Source organism: Gossypium hirsutum, chromosome D12 (assembly GCF_007990345.1).
Source record: "Gossypium hirsutum isolate 1008001.06 chromosome D12, Gossypium_hirsutum_v2.1, whole genome shotgun sequence".
NCBI lineage: Eukaryota > Viridiplantae > Streptophyta > Magnoliopsida > Malvales > Malvaceae > Gossypium > Gossypium hirsutum.
Genome location: NC_053448.1, coordinates 54,788,399 through 54,812,487, shown reverse-complemented (window position 1 = coordinate 54,812,487; position 24,089 = coordinate 54,788,399). Strand labels below are relative to the sequence as shown.

The 24,089-nt window shown below is 34.6% G+C and overlaps 3 protein-coding genes across 4 annotated transcripts; 2 read left to right on the top strand and 1 right to left on the bottom strand.

The window, feature by feature from the left end:
* The first annotated feature begins 9,396 nt into the window (after positions 1-9,396).
* Positions 9,397-15,173, top strand: LOC107944557 (sialyltransferase-like protein 2). Its single transcript, XM_041107219.1, has 12 exons — positions 9,397-9,639; positions 9,754-9,827; positions 10,019-10,108; positions 10,207-10,284; positions 10,397-10,497; positions 10,720-10,912; positions 10,997-11,087; positions 11,165-11,229; positions 11,612-11,766; positions 11,853-11,934; positions 12,142-12,251; positions 12,839-15,173. The coding sequence occupies exons 1-12, from the start codon at positions 9,552-9,554 to the stop codon at positions 13,032-13,034; spliced, it is 1,323 nt and encodes a 440-aa protein (XP_040963153.1). The 5' UTR covers positions 9,397-9,551; the 3' UTR covers positions 13,035-15,173.
* Positions 13,961-15,173, top strand: LOC107944556 (kinase and exchange factor for Rac B). Its single transcript, XM_016878372.2, has one exon. It carries the CDS (start codon positions 13,961-13,963, stop codon positions 14,897-14,899), a length of 939 nt encoding a protein of 312 aa, XP_016733861.1. The 3' UTR covers positions 14,900-15,173.
* A 1,824-nt stretch (positions 15,174-16,997) lies between these two features.
* LOC107944555 (long chain base biosynthesis protein 2a) lies at positions 16,998-20,846 on the bottom strand. Of its 2 annotated transcripts, XM_041107217.1 has the most exons (12): positions 20,362-20,846; positions 20,152-20,217; positions 19,832-19,920; positions 19,460-19,605; positions 19,251-19,375; positions 19,043-19,136; positions 18,795-18,958; positions 18,323-18,484; positions 18,035-18,161; positions 17,754-17,920; positions 17,510-17,617; positions 16,998-17,388 (listed from the first exon to the last, which is right to left on the bottom strand). In XM_041107217.1, the coding sequence occupies exons 1-12, from the start codon at positions 20,485-20,487 to the stop codon at positions 17,272-17,274; spliced, it is 1,491 nt and encodes a 496-aa protein (XP_040963151.1). In that variant the 5' UTR covers positions 20,488-20,846; the 3' UTR covers positions 16,998-17,271. The 2 variants fall into 2 exon arrangements, with proteins under 2 accessions (XP_040963151.1, XP_040963152.1); XM_041107218.1 differs by lacking the exon at positions 17,754-17,920 and having other exon boundaries at positions 17,358-17,388.
* Between the last annotated feature and the right edge of the window lie 3,243 nt (positions 20,847-24,089).

The following is a 24,089-nucleotide window of genomic DNA, read 5'->3' as shown; positions in this document are numbered from 1 at the left end:
TATAAGGTTACCATTAATTTATTTTGAAAATAGACTCATTAAGGAATCTAAACATATAAATTATGACCTATAATTATTTCTGTACAATTTATAATGATTTTCTAAAGTTAGAACAGGGGACTTCAAAAACCATTCTGACCCTGTCTCACTAAAATTTAAATATCTCAAAATATAAAATTTCTTTGCCTACACTGTTTCTTTCATGTAAAAATAGACTTGATAAGATTTAATTCTATATATCATTCACCCTCTAATTCCATTTCTACTATTTATGGTGATTTTTCACATTCACGTCACTGCTGCTGTCAAAGAAACTGCTTCTTTGAATTAGTTACCATTTAAACATACATAACTCCAAAACATATTCTTTAATAACTACTTCAATAGCTAACATTAGCCATATCATTTGGACATGCTCAAAATGATTAAGACTCTATACATGCCATAGTTTAAACATTTTGAAAAGCACATAATACCGAGATGGTTATGATAGTGTGATACGAGCTCCGACGGTCCACTATTCGATCAAGTTCAAATCACTATAAAACAAAGGAAAGAAAGAGATGTGTAAGCTATAAATAGCTTAGTAAGTTACATGTAAACAATAATTACTCAATTAATAATTAACACTTTTAACATATAACTAATCAAAACATTTCTTAGCAATTTCAATCACTTACACATACACAATCTTACCAATTCACTTGCATATACATTTTCACACTTAACATTTCATATTCACTTTAATTCATTATTAATCCCGTTGAACACTTGGAATATACACGGATACGTAGAGATTTAGCACATAAGTGCCACACTGATATGTAGCCGAAGCTACCACTGATATGTAGCCGAAGCTACCACTGGATGTAGCCAAAGCTACCACTGAAATGTAGCCGAAGCTACCACTGATCAATAACACTGGAAATGTCCACGGGTCTGCTCACACAAGCTGTCAGGTGTCTGCAACACATGCTAGATCACCCAGCACCCGGGACTCACTGTAACACTGTAACACTGGTCTCTAGTGACATGTCACTTGTATCCAATTCTATTCCTAAGTTCAACCGGGAATTTACACTTAACACTTTATTTTCAACACTTTATCACTTGAATAATTCATGAACAACTTTCCTTCCACATTCAATATTAATTCACATATCAAATATAATTCACAATTTATACAAATATAACTATTATTTACATATAACTTACCTCGGATGCAAAACGACTATTTTTGTAATTTAGTCGATAACTTTCTCTTTTCCCCGATCACTTGCACTATTTCTTCTTTCTTGATCTATATTAACACAATTTAATACATTTTATCAATATTCCATTCAAATACAATTCATACACAACATTTTGACACATTTACATTTTTCCCCATAACTTTTCAAAAATTCCACTTTTGTCCCTAAGCTCGTAAAAATAAAATTCTCTAAATTCTTAAATTTCAAACTTCACTAAATCATATTTCATGCTCATAACGGGCCTCAATTTCACAAAATCACAACTTTATGCACACTTTACCATCTTTCACAATTTAGCCCTTTTTCAACATTTTTCATTGAAATTCATCTAGTAAAACTTGTAATTAACACTTCAAACATTCATTATCTAACATCACTAATCAATTTACAATTATATCATGAATGGGTCAATTTTTAAACTTTAATTTCATTTCAATTAAATGGTAGAAACATGAAATTCAAGCTTCAATAAGCATAAAAATACGAAAATAATTAAAAACGGGGCAAGAAATCACTTACAATTGAGCTTAGGAAAATCAAAACCCTTAACTATGGTAACCTGAAACTTTCGGCAGCAAGCTTCTGATTTTTTTGAAGAAGATGGACACTTATTTTCTCTTTATTTTGTCTTTTACCCAATTTGGACAAAAATGCCCTTGACCCATTACTTAGATATTTTTCTAGAAATACCCTTTTGTGTCCATAACACTAATTTATGGTCTAATTGCCACATAAACACTTCCAATTTCATGCAATAATTCAATTAAGTCATTTAATCACTAATTAGACACACTTTGCATTTTTCTCAATTTAGTCCTAAAAATTCAATTAAGCACTAAAGCATTAAAATTTCCTATCCATATTTTAACACAATATTTCAATCAATCAGTAACTAATAAAAATTTATAAAATTAAACTATTTCACTTCGGATTTGTGGTTACGAAACCACTATTCTGATTAGACCCTATTTCGGGCTATCACACTAAAAGCATCCCAGTCAACAATTCAAGAGACATTGTCGTGGCAGAAGCAACTACCCGAACCGACTCAAACTCTAATGAAAGTCCAGCAAGAACGATACTTACTTGTTCATGCTCACTAACAACATTACCAGCAGCAGTAAGACTATCGCTGAGACTTTTCACCTTGGCCAAATACTCTTTAATAGAAAAACTGCCTTTCTTGAGAGAGTACAACGCATGACGCATACTGGAAAGCTTAACACCGGACTTCACCCCAAATCTTCTCTCGATGCTACTCCAAATATCAGAACTAGTCTTCGCCGTCGGAAGATGCTCCAGAACTTCAGTTGTCACCGTGGAAATCAGCCAGGAGGCTAAAAATTTGTCCTGATTCTTGTGAAGCCGAAAAGATGGATTATCAACATATTGTCCATTAGAATCGGATATATGAGTGGGTGGAACTGGCGTTGTACCAAGAACAAACCCATCAAGATCATAACCTTCAAGAATCAACAAGATTTGATGTTTCCACAACAAGAAATTATGTTCCCCAAGTTTAATCGTATCGTGTTTGGTAAAACAATGAACTGGTTGTGAAGCCATGCTATGAGAGCCTTGTGTATTATCTGCTCCGTCAACATTAGAGGAATGATGTGGTGTACCACCATTGGGCACTGTTTCATCTGCCATGAGAAAAGAAAAGAGAAAGAAAACTTATCAAATAACCCCACGAAAATTTTCTAGCACTAATACCATGTTAATATCATATCAGAAAATAAACCTCTCTTATCATTCATTAGAAAACCAACTAGTATTTAATACAGTGGAGAGATACCAGAAGTCCAGAACTAACAATAATGACTAACTGACTAACTGATTACTAACCCTCTTAACTGACTATTATTACTGACTTATTATTAACCCTAATAGATTGCAACATCAAATATCTTGAGCAGGAGTTCTCGGGCGGGTTCAATATGAAGTTTGGCCAAACATATCGGGAGTTCCTTAATTGAGAAATTATGGCTTTCATAGGGGATTTATATGCAAGTGAGTCCACCACTCTTTTATGATGCTAATCTTGAAGGTCAAGATGCCCATTTCCCTTAATGAATACAACTGGTTGTCTCTGTATAAAATTATTGCAAAAGTTTGTAATGGGCAAAGTCATCAAGGAGACTTTTGGTAGGCAGCTTCTTCATTGCTCATTGATCGCAAATGGAACCATACATTACATGCTACGAAAAAGAGGTTGAAAGGTTCAACATTCAAGACTGACTTTGAGAAGGCCTACGATAATGTTGAGTGGGCCTTTGCATTTTGATTTGATTGCTGAGGCGTTGAGTGTTGTAATTCATAAAGATTAAAGCGGTGTAGATGAAGTTCATTAAGGGTATTAAATTTGAAAACGGGATGCAGATATCTTTCTTTTGTGTGTGTGTGTGAAGTGGAAGAGGAAACTCGTCGTTTATGGGCCATGTCTGGGTTTGATGCAAAAATGGTTAATATATGTGTTGTAAATGTTCAATGTTCGAAGGCTAAGATGTCTTCATTAAGGGGTCTACTGACTATGATTAAGTCGGGGATTGTGAGCTTATCACTATTTTACATGTTATTTAAGATGTCAGAAAGGGTGGAAACTCAATTAGATAAACTCATGAGAGATTTTTTTAGAGAAGGTGTGTGAAATAAGATAAAGTTACTTATAACCAAATTGGAATAAATTTGCAGTGCAAGGACGGCTCAAACTAATTAGACTACATCTCTAGAATCAAACACTACTTACTAAGTGGATCTAACGCTACAACATTGAAGATATTAGTTTTTGGCATGAGTCCCCTTAGCCAACACCAAATACAACCACAATGTCAAAATAATTATTGCCTTCTAGCCCTACTTGTAACTGCCTATAATCGTGATTTGGAGGAACTTTTTGGCATTCATGCTCTTGTTGTTAAGAAATTGAAGAAGATAGAGATTTCAATCTTTTTTTTTGGTAAATAAGGGCAGCGGAAGATCGATTCTAATAGTAGAGTTTTTGACTGGGAATCTGATCAATGAGTGGAGTTCCTTTAGTTATTGCAAGGCCATTCTCTAGACTACTCCAAATCAGATAACCATACTTCGAAAGCTTTCTATTCCACTGTTCTCCAAAACTCCAATCCAAGAGTTCATTATGTGAAATACCTATGGGCTAGCATTGCCTTGCCTTGCCTTGCCTCCCCTTGATGGTTGATGTTTTCGTTTGGCAACCAAGGAAGAATTCTATTAATGCCACTTACAAAATATACAATCTGTTAGGATCGTCCCGAATAAGCAACGAACAAGTAAAAATAGTAGAAGAAATTGAGAAGATGAACACACAAATTTAACGTGGAAAAACCCCTCAAAAGAGGATAAAAAAACCACGGGCAAAGATAATTTTACTATAATGGCAAAAGAATGAAGAGTACAAAAGATGGAGATAAAAATTAAACCCCGAAAACCCGAAAAACAAAGAACCCTCAAACGTAAACACAAAATTCTCTGAATGTGTTATGAGTTCTAATCTAATGGGTGTCTCTTAATTTTAAGATTGTAAAAGAGCCTATTTATAGGCTAAATTAGTAAGTCAAATAAACTATACTAATAAATGCTAAATATATTATACTAATAAATACTAAATCTTCTAGAAAGAAAATATATTTTTGTTTAACTTGACTTGCAAGCAATCTCTTAGAATTTGGGTCACACAATTCTAACAATTTCCACCTTGACACGAATTTTTTCAATGCCATCTTTGCCAAAACCCGCCACGGGCCTATCTTGAACTATGCAGGGAATTAACTGAGTCGAATCTATGCTTAGAAAGTGGAAGACTTCTAGCCTTCGACTTGTGCACTGCCAAATCAAAACTAACCCGGGTCTGATTTTCACGAATACAGTGCCCTAACTTTTCAAAACCTGCATCTAAAAGAGAACCTCTCTTCAACGAAACGGTCATACCTTTTTCCCTCCTATGACCAAGTTGTCTCCGCTTCAAATGAGTTGACTTTGACTCCGTAACGGACGAGGGACGTCCGATTTCACCGGTCACTGTAGAACCTTCCAGAATATAAAGACTGCTAGTTCTTTTACCTTTTAACAAAACGAGAGGTCCACGAGATACTTTAATGTCGCTCGACTCGATGTTGATTCTGCATCCTTTCAAGTCTAAAATACTCAAGGAGATGAGATTCTTTCGTAAATCAGGTACATACCTGACATCTGAGAGTGTCCTAATCGTCCCATCGTGTATCCTAATTTTAACAGTACCAATACCGATTATTTTACTAGATGAATCGTTTCCCATGTGCACAACTCCACCTTCAACTGAACTGTATGTGGAGAACCATTCTCTATTGGGACACATGTGGAAAGAACATCCTGAATCTAGGATCCACTCAGACGTAAGCTTGGAGTTATCGCTCGTTGACACTAACAAGAAATCATCACCGCCTTCATCGACCAAATTAGCACCAGCTACATCTTCCTCGTTACTCTCAGCAGCTCTTTTATTTCGCAGTTTATAACAATCTGCTTTGACGTGACCTAACTTTTTGCAATAGCGACACCTTTTGTCTCGTTTCTTTAATGCTACCAAAACGGAAGCTTGTCTATCTGCTTTGCTATTCAAATCAAACTCATTGTCGAGTTTGTCTCTACTCAACAAATGACCCTTCACATCTTCGAACGAGAGTTTGTCTCTGCCATAAATCAGGGTCTCCTTGAAAGACTTGTATGAAGAGGGTAAAGAGCACAATAATAGCATAGCTTGATCTTCATCGTCAATATGAACCTCAACGTTCTTTAAATCATTTAAAAGAGTAATGAATTGACTGATGTGATCTTTAAGAAGCTCACCTTCGTTCATGCGAAACGTAAATAGACGTTGTTTCAACACTAAACGGTTAGCCAGAGACTTAGTTGCATAAAGAGTTTCTAACCTTTTCCACAAGGCGAATGAGGTCTTCTCCATCAATACCTCCTGCAATACTGTATTCGCGAGGCACAACTGGATTGCAGACAAGGCCTTTTCATCAAGCTCTTCCCATTCTGTTTGATTTAGATTCTCAGGCTTTTTCCCTGTAACAACCTTTTTCAAGCCATTTTGAACTAGAATTGCCATCATTCGAACTTGCCACAGATTGAAATTTGTCTCACCATCGAACTTCTCAATTTCAAACCTTGTTGCTGCCATCTCTGACCGGACTGGTCTATGAAAGTTAAACTAGCTCTGATACCACTTGTTAGGATCATCCCGAATAAGCAACGAACAAGTAAAAATAGTAGAAGAAATTGAGAAGATGAACACACAAATTTAACGTGGAAAAACCCCTCAAAAGAGGATAAAAAACCACGGGCAAAGATAATTTTACTATAATGGCAAAAGAATGAAGAGTACAAAAGATGGAGATAAAAACTAAACCCCGAAAACCCGAAAAATAAAGAACCCTCAAACGTAAACACAAAATTCTCTGAATGTGTTATGAGTTCTAATCTAATGGGTGTCTCTTAATTCTAATATTGTAAAGGAGCCTATTTATAGGCTAAATTAGTAAGTCAAATAAACTATACTAATAAATGCTAAATATATTATACTAATAAATACTAAATCTTCTAGAAAGAAAATATATTTTTGTTTAACTTGACTTGCAAGCAATCTCTTAGAATTTGGGTCACACAATTCTAACACAATCAGTTGCAACTTACGGAATATTTCATCGGCTGTTGTAATTTTCTTAGTTGGAATGTTTTGACCAAATGAAGATTTTAGCAACTCATTATGAATATAATTCCTGCTGGAGTCAAGCTAAGCAATGATGTGAACAAGACTTTCAATGTGATTTAAGTTTTCATAAATAGCTTAATACTGTAAAAATATCCACGTTCTTGAATACGCTCAAAATAAGATGCTATCAATGTCAAATAATCTCCAAAAAATTTTACGCTCATCTTTGCAAATTACTTGTTGAGTAATTTCATCAGTGCATTGGAAAAGTAATAGATAATAAGCAAATGATCTTCATAAAGTAATAAGTTCATTGTCTTTTAAACTAGTTCCAATTATGCATCAATGTAAATAAAATTTTATAGGCTTATAACAGGACTTAAGTTGAAGTTCGGAATTCTCCTTTCCCACTCATCAGGCCGCCTCTGTTCTACTTCATGTAAACTCAAAAATGTTGTTCCTTCACCACTAATCAACGTATAGATCTTGGTTTTGGAAGAGTAAAACGAGTAATATTATAGTACTCAAACATGTTGTTCTACTTCAAAGGTCTTGGGTTTATTCTATCATAAAATATATACATATATGTATATATATGATTGCAAGATCAGCTCCATTTTATTTATTTGCACCATTTATCCATTTAGAAAATAAATTCACATCAACTTTGAAGCAATGAAATTCGAGTAAGGGGTGGATTAAGTTTTTTTCAGGTTAAACTCGGTTTTAGGATTGAAGCATAGTGATCGAGCATTGGGTCGGAGTCAAGGAAATCCGCCCCGCCTTGTTGCTATCACTGTTCATGTGTATGTTCAACAATCTGAGCCACTGTCGGACGTGTCTGAATTCAAAGCAGAAGAAATATCTCTGTAAAACCATATGCATATGAATTATAATATTATATATCATGAAGGTTTTGTTACATTGTAACCATTTAGAAAACAAAAAGCATTTTCTCAGCAAGCTGGCAACACAGCCACGATGTTTTTAGACAGAAATAAGCATAAAAACAGACAATTACCCCACAAAGGGAAGATCAACCTTTACTTACATGATGGGCCTGTTATGGCTCAGCAATGAAATCCAAATCGAAAACGAATGATGATTGAGAGATTCATCCATCAAGGTACAGTGTTTTTGCATGCAACATTCAATGTTAGACATTAATGGGCCACCCCTTCCGAGAGATTTCACATGCAAAGCACATCATGAAATGGGTGAAGACGTCGACCATGCAGTCAAATATTTGACGGGGAACAGCAAAGGATGGTGGTCCAACGTATACCGTGAAAACGAGATTCACTTCGTAGTTGCGGATATGGTAAACACTAGAGAGAACTAAAATTCTAAAATAACGACGGTAATGCCACGTTTTATTTCCGGAGGGGTGGCCGGTGTTTATATAAAGATTTAATGCGAAGGCGACATAGAAGAAGTTGCTTCCTAGGGTTGGTGCCCATGCCTCCATGAAAGAGACTACACTTGTTTGCTCAATAAAACAGTGAAATCGACTTTTGCTTGTGCACTGTTTCATTCGTTTTTTGATTGATATAATATTAATAATTTATGAACTTTTATGTGGTTGATGTTAGAATATAGAACAAATGTATGAGAGACAAACAAATTGAGATTTTTTTTTTTAATCTCTAGATATCAACTTTTATTGCATCATTATATAACTTGTTTTTCAATAATTCATGTATTTGAACACTTGACAATAATTTGACCTATGGTATTGCATCTAATACCAACTTTTTGCATATGGAAAGTGAAAAGTCAAATATAAGATAAAAAGTTTTAAAAAAATCATGAATTATTGAAGTAATATCTACCCATGAAAATATACATTTATATGTATTTAAATTCATATTTCTTAATTATTGTAACATCAATCATACCAATTGATTTAAAATTTAATCGGAAAAATATGTTTAATATTTTTTGTATTAATTCATTTTTATATCAAAATTTTAGATACACATATAATATGTGCATTAAATATATTATTTTCTCATTTATTAAACTTAGTGTCAAAGGGTCGATTGAGTCTTAATTCAATTGGCATGGGTATTGTTGTCAATGTAGGAGGACGTGGGTTTAAGTGTGCTAAAGCGTATTATCTTCCTTTTAATGGGTTGGGTTGAGTTGGAGTAGGGCTATGAATAATTTTAAACATTGTGTAAAAAATAACAGATATGTTTAGAATGAGATTGTTAAAAAAAACCTTAGGACCCAAATAAGTTGATTCTAGGTCCAGGGCTTTACTGTAAGCCCATTTACCATGAATTAGGCTTTTTGCAAAAACCCACTCTGCTCACTTTATGACGGAATTTTGAGCAGTGGCCCAACAACCAAATACCGCCTTATTCCATTTGGGCCTCCATTACGCAGCGTTTAGATTAGATTCGACGACTCATTTTATTTTAATTCAATTATTATGATCACTTTTCACACGCTGTTTGCTGGGGAAAATCGATCTGGGATTTGCTTCTTCAGATTCATTACAGAATCCTTGTTTTCCATTGAATGAACATTGTAAACCCAACAATTATTTCCCATTATTTATCTCTCAAAAGCCCCTTTAAATGAAGATTTTGCAGTTGGGTTTTCTGCTGACTCTAGTCTCTGGTTTCTCAGCCATTATCATCTACATCACTGGACTCTCCACTCATTGTACGTATCTGACACACACACACACACACACACACACACACACACACACACACACACACACACACACACACACATATACTCACTTATTTGTATTTCTGTTTTTATATTTTGTAGATGGGAATTATCAGCTGACAGATGAAGATTGGCAAGCACTGCAGTCTCTGCAAAGCGGTTTTAAGAAGTGTGTGGTCAGTAATATTAATTTGGGTACATTCATTTTTTTAAGAAATGTGTTGATGTGTTGGAATTCTTGTGGAATTGATGTTTTCTTCTTTCTCTCTCTCTCTCTCTCTTTTTATAAATAAAATCGAATTTGATTTTGTGTTGTGCTTTTATGTTCTTTTTAATGGTATATTTTGGTTTATTGCAATTCATACAGACTGAAAATGGATTAGGTTTACAAGCCATAAGTGGTAAAGATTATTGCCAAGTAACACTAACCTATCCTAGCGACACTGACTCCAAATGGGTAGGTTTCTGTTTTAACAATTCTATTAATTTACATTTTACTCGATGGCGATTTTTTTGAGTAGAATTCTTGATTGAAAAATTCATTTATGTAAACAGAAGGATCCTAAAACTGGAGAAGTTGAAGGCTTATCATTTGAGTTTAATCTTTGTGAAGCAGTTGCCACATGGGAACAGGTGATTTCCCTATTTGTTTCTGCATTCGGTTTGGAGTTTTGTTGGTATAATGTGTTGCTTTTTTTTATGGTTCTTTTACTGTTGATTCTTATTTAGCGAGTTTGTTGATCAGGTGAGGAATAGTACTACAATACTCACTAGGGAGTTCATTGATGCTTTACCAAATGGTTGGGAGGAGTACGCATGGCGGAGGATTAATAAAGGAGTGCTTCTGTGAGTATTGGTTTTTGTGAATGTAGCATTTGAAATAGTTGCTTTTATTTACTGTATGCATTTATAACATAAATAAGGTTAAGAAAGGAATTTTGTGAAAATACTGATTATTTTGATATCTTGTCTAAAAAGGATATACTTCATATGCTGGATTATTAGGCCGTGTCACTTAGATACAATGTAGCTGCGCAAAGTTTTATGGAGTTTCTTTCTGTATTATAGGAACAACTGTAAGAATAGAACTTTGTGCATGGAAAAGCTTTCACTTGTCCTCCCTGAAACACCCCCTTATGTTCCAAGGCAGTTTGGCCGGTGTGCTGTTATAGGCAACTCTGGGGATCTTCTCAAAACGAGGTTTGGGAAAGAGATAGATAGCTATGATGTTGTCATTAGAGAGAATGGTGCCCCTATTGAGGTTGAGCTGCAGTCATAAAGCTTTCACTTTTTCCTAATTAATTTCGCTCACAATTTTTTCATATGTTGAAATGTTCAAATGCAGAACTATACAGAATATGTGGGCAAGAAAAGTTCATTTCGGCTTCTTAACAGAGGATCTGCCAAAGCTCTTGATAAAGTTGTAGAGTTAGATGGTATTGACATCATTGCTGTCCTTTACTTTTTATGCTTCCATAATTCTGAAAGTATGCTATGTTTTTGAATTTTATAGAAACAAGGCAGGAGGTCTTGATAGTCAAAACTACAATTCATGACATTATGAACCAGATGATTCTGGTTAGTATATTCCATCTAGTTTCTTTCTTTGATTATGATATTTCTCTTAATATATGTCTATCGACCTGTGATTTAACTTCATTAATGGCTCAGAAATAGTTGTTTCTTAGGGCTATGGGCATGTTGCCTATCATTTTTGTTTCCAAAATGATACAAAAGAATATCTTGTTGTTCCTGCTAAAACTTGTGAAGTTTGTTATGAAATATGGACTGCTTAACCACATCCATTATATTTGAAACATGTGCATGACTGTTGTTGAAAGTATTAATGGCTTAAAACTGACAGATGGAATTTTGGGGGATGTCTTTTATCTTTGTTGCCATGGTTTCCCCCTTCTTCTGAAATAAACTTAAAAGGGCTTCCCTTTTTCTTTTTATGCAGGACATTCCAATAAGAAATCCTGTATATCTCATGCTAGGTGCATCCTTTGGTTCAGCTGCAAAAGGGACAGGGCTTAAGGCTCTTGAATTTGCTCTCTCTATATGTGATTCGGTGGATATGTATGGTTTCACTGTGGATCCGGGTTATAAAGAATGGTACTCTTCCTTTTAACTATTTTTCTTCACAACTTAACAATTTAATTATGTTTATGTGACTGAAAAAAAATTTGATGCTCTCCCAGGACTAGATATTTCTCAGAATCTCGGAAAGGCCACACACCTTTGCATGGAAGGGCTTATTACCAGATGATGGAGTGTTTGGGTGTATGCTCTCTCTCCCTCTCTCACATTGAAATCTTTATGTGGATTTGGTCTTTTGAGTTAATAATCAGAGAAGTTCTGTTTTGTATGACTATTAGTAGGAAGAGACGCAAAATCTCGTTTACTTTTTTTCTGATGTACCTACAATCCTTTCACAATTAGTCTTGAGATATCAATATCTTTGACGAACTTTTATCTGATCTTTTTAAGCTAATCAAAATCCATTCTCCTATGCGGTCGGATCCAAACCGAGCTGTGAAGTGGGTGCCAAGTCAAAGTGCTATTAGAGCTGCTAGAATTGCATCAGAGAAATTGTTGAGGTACTATTTCCTTTGCTTCCGTTTACAGTAATTAATAATGGGTGATAATTCAGAGGCTATGTTGTACGACACATGATTTGCTCATGGTTTTGGGGACTTGCTTGTGATGATAATGGATCTAACCGCTAAACAAATGTTTGAGAATATACTACTAACCTTAAGCTACTATAGAACAAAGATATCATTGCTCCTGTTATGGGTCATTTGCTACTGAATTCAGTTTTTATCATGCAAGCTTCTGAAATCTCATTTTTCAGCTTTTGCAAAAGCTAGATGTTCATCTCTAAAAGCACCTATTTGACTCATCAGTGTTTTTTGAGATTAGAGAAACTGCATAGAAGCTACACAAAACACACTAACAGAGTGTAAAAATGTTAACTCCTGTCTGCATTTGCATATTGTTTCTCAAGAGTCTTTTATGGCGTTTAATGTTAAGAGAGTGCTTAGCACAGTGTGATTAGATAAATTCTGATATAATGACAAGTTGGTAACTAAGTATTCCAGCTTAAGGTTGTGTTCCTGAAAATGTAATAAATGCAAGTTAAAGAAGCAAGTTCCAGTGTAAAACTCTTTAATAAATTCTGCAGGAGGGTTGGAGCTGGATCTGAAGATCTGCTTAGTTCGTGCTCGATATTGAAGAAGCAAGTTAAAAGGAAACATATGTCGATCTCTAGTCTCAGAAAGGCTGCTGTTGACTATCAAAAATTTGTGAAAGGCACAACAATGTATCCATTGGAGCACAATCCTGGACACGGTCAGCTTTGCACAGTTCCTGCTGATTGAATCCAAGCTAAACCTCGCTTGACCGACCTCACCTGGAGGTAATTGGCAAAATCTGTGAAATTATTGCTTGACATAGTTCACAGAGAAATTAAAGGATGAAAAAATCGGGGGTCAATACCGTCTACACTTCAAGCATCTACACCAAGCATACTGATTTAAAAGATTCTTTTAGGGAGTGAATATTCAGGCTGCACTACCTTTTAAGTTCACTTTATTCAAAAAGCAAAGCATAGATTAGGAGGTCAAGTTTACGAAACTTGGTGTCCGCATTCGTTTGTACTTTTCAGTGCTAAGAGAGTCTAACCTGTATTTATGAGATCTTATTGGATTTTGGAAGCTGGCTACATAATTCCCAAGACTTACGGTTGGGTCCTATATCATTCATGGTGTTCCATGAAAATCAAAAGAAGCAAAAGTGTGAACATTCATTTGGAACTCGGAAACTTCTTAGTGAGAATGTAAGCAAAGGAAATTTCATTTCTATTTCTAGCCATTAAAGGGTTTGAAATTGCAAAGAACATTCTCAAGTCATTGTTGCTTTGCATCAAATGACCTTTCTTTTTCCATGAAATTTGTTGAAATCTCATGTGGGCAAAGTGGGTTGATTTCTAGCCATATTACTCTTTTTTTTCCGTATAAATTAATCATAATTGATAATTTTTAGTCAAACGTACATATATAAGATGTTTTTTGAATTTGGATGTGATTTTATAGCAAAAACTGAAACATTTTGAAATTACAAACAAGAAGTGAAGATAAGTAAGATGTAATAGTGATTCAAGCATCATTCAACTTTGTTTCCCTTTGAGTAGGAAAAGAGTGAAACGTGTCAGAAATCCAGGGTCACAATTTCCCACTCTCTCTTTTCACTTCATTTATTTCACTTTCTCTCTCCTCCCGTTACCAATTCGGTGGAGAGAATAAACATGGTGGATATACAGCCATCGGATGCCCCTCTAAACAGCGTCGCGGCGCCCCTCGCGGTTGCTTCATCCGAGACCGTTGGATCCAAACGCCAGAGACGTCCCAGCGTTCGCTTAGGCGACATCGGCGGCGACCAACCTTACGATTCTCATTTCCGACGCTCGTCCTCCTCTTCCTCCGCCGCCGCTTCCAAGCAGTGGAAACACCAACCCCATCTCTCCTTAACTCCCTCAGTCGCCACTGCGACTGCTAAATCGTCCAAGACTCGAGCCCTAACCAACCTCAGCACCGACTTCAACGCCAACCACGAAACCCTCGATAACGAAAGAGAAGCTAACAATAACACCAATTTGGACGCCGTTGCGATTGGTAGTTGGAGAGTCAAGGATCTCAAGAAACGGGGCCCCGCTACGAAACGGGTTCGATCCAATTGGGTTCCTAAATTCGACGATTCCGGCGGCGGAAACGTCAATATCAACGGCAACAACAACAACACTAACAGCAATAATGTGGAAACCGAGGAAAAATACAGTGGCGGCGAAGATAACGATGATTTCGAGTTGGAGAACTCGGAAAGTCCCATGAAAGACCACAGTCCGATACATTCTTTGGATAATTTGCTGGTGGATGGCAATGAAAGGGAAGTTCTTTATCATGGGAGTAATCACAGGAGGCCAATTCGGACTCGGGTTTCTGATGGCGTGGAGTTATCTGGGCCATCAGATACCGAAATGAGACGGTGTGAGGAAGATGCGGTTAGAATATGGTTGAATAGTTTGGGGTTAGGAAGGTATGCCCCGGTTTTCAAAATCCATGAAGTGGACGATGAAATTTTGCCATTGTTGACATTAGAGGATTTGAAGGATATGGGAATAAATGCAGTTGGTTCTCGAAGGAAATTGTTTTGTGCAATCCAGAAGCTTGGCAAAGGCTTTTCCTGACGTTTTTGAATTATGGTTACAGGGTTTCTGAAAGCATAATTTTTATCAGCCATGGAGATGTAAGACTTTGAGCCTTATTAGCTTTTTTATATCTTTTACCTTCTTTTTGTAGTGAAAAGTAGGAGAATCTGTAGGGTTTTTTTTGTTTTGTTAGTGTTGCAAATTCTTTGCAGTGCATTGTGCTAACTATTGTTGAGAACTTTAATGGAAAACAATGAGATAATATCAGCTTTTCTTTTGGTTAAAGGAAAGTGATTGACAAAAGTGATTTCAATCATATGCTTATCGTTTTCTTATTCTTCTTGATAATGCAATCTAATATGTATTTTCGTAATTAGATGCTAAAGATGTATCATGGAATATTTATAGTGAAGATCGATATTTTGTGCTCTTCGGACGTCTTGTTGGGAGTATATTTATTCACTTCTCAAGTACTTTAACCTAGTCTCCCATAACTTCTCTGCAAATTGTGTTTTAGTATAATTAATGATGTTTGAATCTCTGATAGCCTGAAATTCCTTGAGTTATCATGGTTATGTACATCTGTAGTTGGCAAGTGGATAACTACTTTGGCCATAATTCTCATTGGGTTAGGCTTTATCATACGCTATCTCGTATTGATTATGCATAAGATCGCAACTTTATATAGCCTAAAGTTCCATAAGGTATCATAACTTTCTATAGCCTAAAATTCTATGGCATGGATATCTGTTTCTAATTTAACTAACTTATTTCTTTCCCTAGCACACCTTGGTAAAAAAATGTGCTTGTGAAACAGTGATATCTTTGCATTCCCTTAGATTAATTAAGAAAGTAGTTTATGCATTTCCTTAGATTAATTAAGAAAGTAGTTTATGCTTTTGTGAGTACATTCTGGTCTGTAAACATCTTGGTTCAGTGAAGAAAAAACAAGCAAACAAAAAGAATACACTTCCCACTGCTGCCATAGTTGTATTTTTATTTTTTCTTGAATTAATGAATTGATGATAGGTATTACTGAAGAGAGGAGCAACCATGAAAAGCTTAATCTATGTGGTCTTTAAGGAAATCCAAGTTTGTTTTCTGGAGCTTCTATCCTCTTTGTCAGTTTAATATGTGTAGTTGTGTGAAGTATTCACGGGCTTACTCTTTTTCTCTGTCAAGTTCTGTGCCGATTTTTTTGCCAGTCTGACCTAGCTCGTCCTGCTGTGGGAACTGTCGAATGCATTGCTCATAATTTCACCTTCATTTAAAGCAAAGCCAGTTCTAGTGGATCTTTGTTTGAGCATATGCATGAATTTGTTGTATATCGTTCATATCTTCTTGGGAAGAATAGAGCTGGCATTTTTGTAGTATATGTCAAGAAACATGTATGAACAAGGATTTATATGCAGAAAGGAAATTGCTTTCAAATCTGTTTTGGTGAGAACAGTGTTAAAACCGAAGCTGAAATGAGGGAGGCAAGCATCATCAGAATTCCCCAAGTTCCTTACTGGCAAGCTTGCTTGTGCGGGCAATGAAATTTGCTGTGAATATGTTATTGGGATCTAAAATCTTTCTCTGGCAGATGTTAAGATTTATATGATGAAGCAGTCTTTCCCCTAAAATTGTGATCTCACCTTTGGTGCATTTTAGTCAATATCCACCATTTACACATTGTCATATATTGAATTACAGGTTTGATAATAATCAACTACCTTTTTGTTAATAATAAATTTTATTTAAAAATTGTATTTATTTTATTTCTTAGTCCTCAACTGTACAATAAACAAAACATATCAATATAACTCTTCACAGATTTTAATTATTAATGATAACATTACTATAGAATCTGGAGATGAAAAAGTACCAAATGCCATTTAAGTTTTTCTTTTTCCACTAAATAATCATGTCAACGATATTGTCCTTAACAAAAGTTGAGTTCTAAAAATAAAACTGGATTGGATGCAAGTCAGAGATTTAAACCTCGGATTTTGAATCAAACAGTAGCAACTCAAACTTGATTCGATTATACTCCTAATTACAGAAATACGTACCAGCTTCATATATCTGCTCGAGTTTCTAAACTCCACGACAATGTATGAGTAACCTATTGGTTGACCCAAAAAGTCCAATTGAATTAAATTAAATTAGTACCCCTATACATTAATTGAATAAAAATCCAAAGAAGATCATGTCCAAAACACGCAGTGATAAGTACTGCTACAAACACGTAAGAAAATCTTAGAATGCCCAGGCTATTTGGTTCTACAAACAAACTTCCCCCTGATTTTCAGAGAGATTACAACAATCAAACATTGCGGCTGACGAAGAATTCCTATTTAAACATCAATTTTACGGTACCTGCTAGAATCAAAGCAAGCAATTCAACTTCAGCCTGTTTCGAAAACCCTTCAGTCCAACTTGATTGTGTCTTTCCCGGGCTGCTGCTGTTGCTGGTCCTGCTGCTGCTTCTTAGGCTCTGCAGGGAAGTATTTTATGCCCACCATATCACCAACCTGACTAATAACCTGCCATGAAAGATATTATCATTAACAATATCGGATAACACTTTGAAACCCTTACATACTGCACTCTATTTAAGATCTCCGATATACAGTCAGGGAAGAAGGAAGCAGATTGGGTAATTACCTCTAGCGCTTTAAGAAGGTCTTCCTTGGTGTGCGAGGCAGAAATGCAAATACGTGCCCTGGCTAAAAGTAGTGGGGTGGCAGGGAAAGCAACTGTAACAACAGCAACCTGTGACAGCAGGACATTTTCAATAACTGGTCAGAACACCTTGTACAGAGTGATGCATGCGCTGTGAACATGAAAATAATGAATGGCAGATATTACGATGCAATTTCATGTACAGCTCAAATTGGATGCAGCTCACATTTTGTTTAAGGCACTCTCGAGAAAATGCAGGGATTTTTGCCGGATTGTAAAGCATTATAGGCATTATAGGGGAATCATTGTCTCCAAGGACCTCAAAACCCATTTTTTGTAGTTCTGACCTGAAAAAGTTGCTATTCTCACGTATCCTTGCGAGTTTTTGAGCGCCTAAATTAATACAAAAAAGCCTCCTCAAGTCATCACAAAGAGAACTGATGATCCAAATGTGAAAAGCACAACAGAAGTTAAATAGTCTTAGAGAGAGAAAACGTGATATCCTACCTCTGCTAGAACCATCCTCTCCAAGAATAACCTTTATTGAAGATATAATTTGCTGTGCAGCTGGAGGTGATATTGATGTTGCATATAGATGAGCAGGACATGTGTACTTAAGATATTGTATAAGTTCCTGAATCGACATGGGAACGTATTATTTATGAGATTTGTAGGACCAATTCATGCGACCATCCAAATTGAGCTTGACAATTAATGGAACATAACAAAAATGACAACTATCCGAGGTGACTTTTAAAAGATCCAGAGACATTAGCAATTAGCAAAGCAACAAACCTTGGATCCAGCAATATAACCACCACAAGACCCAAAAGATTTTGTAAAAGTTCCCATCATGATATCCACATCAGCAGTGTCCACTCCTAAGAGTTCACATACGCCTCTTCCAGTTTTTCCCACAGCCCCAATGCTATGAGCCTCATCCAAATAAACATAAGCCTGAAACAAAGGGGAGATGAACACACAAGATTTAGGTCTAGAAACAAAATTATGTAAGAAAATGCATTACAAAAGTAGTCGGACAAGTCTATGTAATTGTAGGAAATCATTATAAAACAAGATATATGTAGAATTAGCTGTTTCCATGTGAAGGTAACTCAACCTTGTTTAGTGTCTAACAGCTCTAAATTATTTCATTTTTTTTTCTTTTCCATTTATTAATTGATCTTTAATTGAGCGAAGAAAAGGAAACTAGGACGAGCTAAAAGTATAATCATAAAAAAATGATCGTTATATCAACTGGCATTACCTTGTACTTCTTGCATATGGCAATAATCTCAGGGAGCTTACAAAGTTCGCCTTCCATACTATAAATACCCTCCACGACAACAATTATCTTCTTCCATGGCCTATGTGTCCTGGGCTGTCCGTCAGCAATTTGTTCTCTCAGAACTTTTTCCAAATGAGAAGGAGCTAAATAGAAAGAGTAATTTACTTATATCAGTATCATTATACATCAATAAGTTTATTAAGTTCCAAATACCACATACAACTTACTATTATGTTGAAAAACTCGGATAGTAGCTCCTGAGCCTCGAGCACCATTGACAATAGAGTTGTGGTTTAATGAATCACTAATAATTAATCCTCCCTGTGGGTATATGCAAAGAAAAATAATAATGACAATAATCAGAGAGAAATGACCAGAAGAAAGTTTATATATGAAATTTTCACATGTACACTCAAGCTAACATTGTGTTTATACCCTTCCAATTATGACAGGAAGAATAGCAGAGTTTGTCACATAGCCCATGCCGAAGACTACAGCAGCAGGCTTCCCAACAAAATTCGCAACACATTCCTCCAGTTCTTTATGCAGTGTTGTAGTTCCTGGTAGGAAAAAGGAAAGGCAAAGATTTCAGATAACTGGGTGTGTGACCAAACAGACTACAGCACAAAATTAAAAATGTATACCTCCTTCAACACGGGTACTACAAGTGCTTGCCGAAAATCTACATAATGAATCAATTACACGGGGCGTGCAATATTCATCGGCTGCTGCGAAGCCAAGATAATTGTATGATCCCAAGTTAAGACACCTACTTATCTTGTCAGTTCGCCTGTAAGCAAGAAAACAATAGTCAGCGTAAGCTTATGACATTGATATTTAGCAATCAAACTGTTTATCCCAATCATTCACCTAAGAAGAACAAATTTTAGATTCCATATCTTCTGTGTATTGTACAAATGCGGTAATAAAACAAAGTTATACAACAAATGGCTGTAGAATAAGTTAAAGGGAGCTTCAAATAGGATTGAAAAGTGAAAGCACATCAGAAGCCTCACTTCAATGTTTTATTATTGTCATTGGAGTAGCGCTCCACTACATCAAACCAAGCATCTGGAGCACTTGCTATCGGTCTTCCGAAACAATCCTAAGGAGGCGAAATGTAAGACATGTTAACAGCACAATCATGCGACTGAAAGTCAGCTAAGTTGCAAACAGACTGTTTAAGATCAAAATTGAGCTAACTTAGTCTTCAACGATAATACGAACAAGAATAAGTGCTTCAAGGAAAGAATAGAATAATAAACTAAGATCAGTAACCAAATTTAGATAATAACATTGATTTTCTCGAACGATTTCAAGAAAAGAAAGGAAATACCTGAATACGAAGATACAAGCGCCGAATATAGAAATCTTCAAGTCCTAAACAGATCGGCGCATATCCCTACAGAATTTAAATAAACAAAAAAAATCGTCACGCAACTTCATTTCTATCCACGCAGTTTTTTGAAGCAGCATCTAATCTAATAATGGGGATTCTATTAAGAAAACGATTTAAAAAAAAAAAGCAAAGAAGCGGGAGAAGAACCTCAAGATTGCTGGCGTGCCACCAATCGAAGATGTTCCTGAAGAAATCACGGAATTGGCCAAACGCGAAGAGAAGGCCATAGCTGAAATACGTGGTTAAAGCGGTCAAATACGGAATTGTGATCATTTTTTTTCTCGATTTATCTACCTCTTTTCTCTTTATCTCTCTTCGGATAAGTTACGGGGAAATGAAAAAGTACTTCTATGATTTAGATCTGAAATTTGAGAAAACTTCTGAAGATTTTTATTTATTTATGCATTCAACTGATAGAAAATAAGAGATCGGAGACATTCAAAGAAGAACTCTCTGAAGAGAGAGAGAAAGAGAGCCACAGAATTGGATTGACCAATCTCTTCTACGGTTTTACTTTTCAAATTTTTTAAAACAAAAAAGAAAATTCGCTTGTTTCTGTACAAAACAAGGGAAAAATAGGGTTGGCAACAGGGGTAGTGCAAGCGGTTGTTTTCTTTGACTAACGCCACATTGATTTTTTAGAATAAATACATAGTTATATTTATAGGATTACCGAAAAATTATAATCAATACAGCCTAATAATACTATATCATAGCATACGAGAAAAAATAAAATTATGCCATAAATATATTTGTAAAAAATAAATATAAATAATAATTGAAATTTTAGTTGAATAATCATATAATTAATTTTGAAAATTAAGGATATATATATTTTTTATTGAGTTAATAGCTGCGATGCAAAATCAAAGTGTTTTTTTAGATGTTACTTTCAAACAATAACAATTTTAGGATTCAAAATAAGTTTGGGGTGATACTCTCACAATAATGAGGACTTCAGGATTTGAATTCAATACAAATGCTTGAGAAAGAAGTCTACTACTACTAGGATGGCAATAGAGTATGACGGAGTTGATATTGTTAAATTTACTACCACTCCACAATTGGTACGTTCTGCTTTACCACCCGTCTCGCTCCATTAGACCTGATCATGGGTCGGGCCACCCTACCAGACCTGAAGGCCCACCCGAAATATGGGAGGGTTTGGATAAAAATATAGGTCCGAAAAATAGTTTGGGACAAAAAATAGGGTCCGTTTAAAAAGTTACTAAAAACGGGACAATATTACTTACCCAATTAAGCTTGCTTGAATTTCTTTCTCTTAGCTAGGGTTTCCATAGAAAATTTGGGGATGGTGATGAAAATAAAATTATTTTATTCATTTAATTGACTTATTATCTTTTAATTTTTCAAATTTCCAATTTCATCCTTTTCTTTTCTTGAATTTTCATGGATGAGTCATTATAATTATCTAATAACTCCATTTAATGGTCTAATTCCATATAAGGACCTCAAGTTTTTAATTCCATAGTTATTTAATCCCTTTAGCTATTAGAATTCAACTTTTTGCATTTTATGCAATTTGGTCCTTTCTAACAATTAAACTTGAAATCGGTAAGATTTTCTTAACAAAATTTTCATACGTTATTCCTATCATAATGCAGACCATACAATAATATTAAAATAATTTTTCTTTTTGACTCGGATTTATGTTTCCAAAACTACTATTCCAATTTTACTGAAAATGGGTTGTTACAATTGAGTCTACAATTGAGCTAAAATTTGAAATGGTAAATGGACTTATAAGTGAAATTGGTAAATGAATTATAGGATGTTAGTTTGAGATTTCTCAACAATTATTCTCTATTTAATTTCATTGTATATTATTACAAATTATGTATTTATACATTAACATTGGTTAATTTCAATGGTAAGTATGATTTTTATCATACTTACTAAGTTTTACAAGCTTAAGGCATTATTTTTCCAACACATAAGTAAAGATTGGACTTGAAGCTCTAAAGTGAAGTTACGGTCTCAATTTATCTCGTCATACCTCAAAGCTCGGAAGAGAGTATAGTTTTGATCTATTGAAATTAGATTATGGCATGTACTAGGTTAAATCAAAGTATATGTATAAGATTACTAGTGAAAATACTTGTAAATCTTGAATATTTTGTTTGCTTTTAAAAACTTAGTAAGCTTTGATTGAGATATATATTGAATTAAATGATGTTTTGATGGTGATTTATGTTTCACAATGTTTAGAAGTGTTATAGAATGATTGACGATATTTTAGAGTTGATTTCAGATGTTTCAGACATGCTTTAGACAATTTGCCCTCGAATTTGTAACATTGAATAGCCAATGTTGCAAGATTGGGCAAATTTAAATTTAGTGTTGTGACACCACTGGCCCAATATCACGACATTGACTCTGTTTACTTTGATTTACTTCGAAAGGGTCCCGAATGACCTCTGAATGCAATCAAACTTTGACAATAGCTTGAAAATGACCCAAACCACTCTAAATGAGCTTAATTATGTTCAAATGTAGTTTTGAAATAGATGTTAAGGTTAAGTAGTCTTAGTGTCCTAATGTGACATCCCTTGCTCGTGACATATTGAGTCAATCTAGGTGAGGGGTGTTACAAGAATCCACAGTCAATTAAAAAAATAAATGTTTTAAAAAGAAAGACACATGTCAATTTGTTGAGACTTTTTGTGGAATAAAAAAGTACACAGTCAAAGTACAAAATACTCACCCATAATAAAATGGGTAATTAATTGATACACCTCATGTGAGTTTTTAGACTTCACAAGTAAGTTGAGGTTGGTAAGTGTCATATATATTTAAAGTTTTTTTTTTTACTACACCCAATAATATACTTGTCAAATCCTCAACCTGCTTACTTCTCCGACAATATATTAAATAATTTTTTATAGTAAATAGTAAAAATTTAAAAAATATATTTTAAAAAAGAGACACATTTTGAGATTGATTGTGCATTAAAAAATATTAATATTTTTTTTGTGTTTTACTGGCAAACGAAAATTAAGAATATTGATTTTGGTTCTAAAAATAGGGGGTGGAGAAAACAGATAGTGATTGGCGGCTTGGTGGATGGATAAACATATAAATCAAACACTACATGCCAAAACTTGCATTATTGTAGTCTAAATTCATATGAATTTCGATTTCAATAGGATTGTATTTGTTAATAATTAATTCTTGCTATAAAACCTGCGTTGCTTTCTCCTGCTTAATTGTCTCGGCTAATCAACATTTTCCCAACAAATATTGACCACAAATATATCTTGACAGTAAGGATTAACTCTACAATTATAGATTTCATTTTCCACGTAAATATGAAATTATTAAAAATAAATTATTTTTATAAAACAGTAAATATTATTTTAGAGATATTTTATAGTTTCATATTTTTATATAAAATTTAAAAATATATATTCACATAAAACTATCATAATATTTATTATCACAATTTTACTATTTTAACACTTAAATTTTATACTAATTTTTAATAAATTTGTAATTATATATAATTTTTTATTCATATTATGAGTGTGTAATAGTCTAATATACATAAACATTAAAGAAGGGTTAGACTCCGACTCTATACCAAAATGAGTATATTCAATGTCATTTTAAAATAAAATTATATATTTAATGTGTATATAGAGAGAGAGAGATGGGCTGGAAACGAGTAGGATATTTTACGAAAAATAAAATTCAAGGTAGCACATGCATAGAAAAGTTTACCAAAGCAAAGTTGCTAAGCTTCCCAGTTCATAAACAAGATATTTATTAGTTTACTAAGTTGTATATAAAAATTAATTTTCATAAATTATTAATATTATTATTAATATAACACCATTTTATATTTACATATTACA

Bases quoted from the DNA above. Each gene is read 5' to 3' on its own strand.
- LOC107944557 (XM_041107219.1), top strand. From the start codon at position 9,552: ATGAAGATTTTGCAGTTGGGTTTTCTGCTGACTCTAGTCTCTGGTTTC. The intron at 9,640-9,753 runs GTACGTATCTGA...TATATTTTGTAG, and splicing joins CACTGGACTCTCCACTCATT to ATGGGAATTATCAGCTGACA. The intron at 12,252-12,838 runs GTACTATTTCCT...TAAATTCTGCAG, and splicing joins GCATCAGAGAAATTGTTGAG to GAGGGTTGGAGCTGGATCTG.
- LOC107944555 (XM_041107217.1), bottom strand. From the start codon at position 20,487: ATGATCACAATTCCGTATTTGACCGCTTTAACCACGTATTTCAGCTAT. The intron at 19,921-20,151 runs GTATTTCCTTTC...TCGCCTCCTTAG, and splicing joins GCTTGTATCTTCGTATTCAG to GATTGTTTCGGAAGACCGAT. The intron at 17,618-17,753 runs GTGAGCTGCATC...CTGCTGTCACAG, and splicing joins GAGAGTGCCTTAAACAAAAT to GTTGCTGTTGTTACAGTTGC.
- LOC107944556 (XM_016878372.2), top strand. From the start codon at position 13,961: ATGGTGGATATACAGCCATCGGATGCCCCTCTAAACAGCGTCGCGGCG.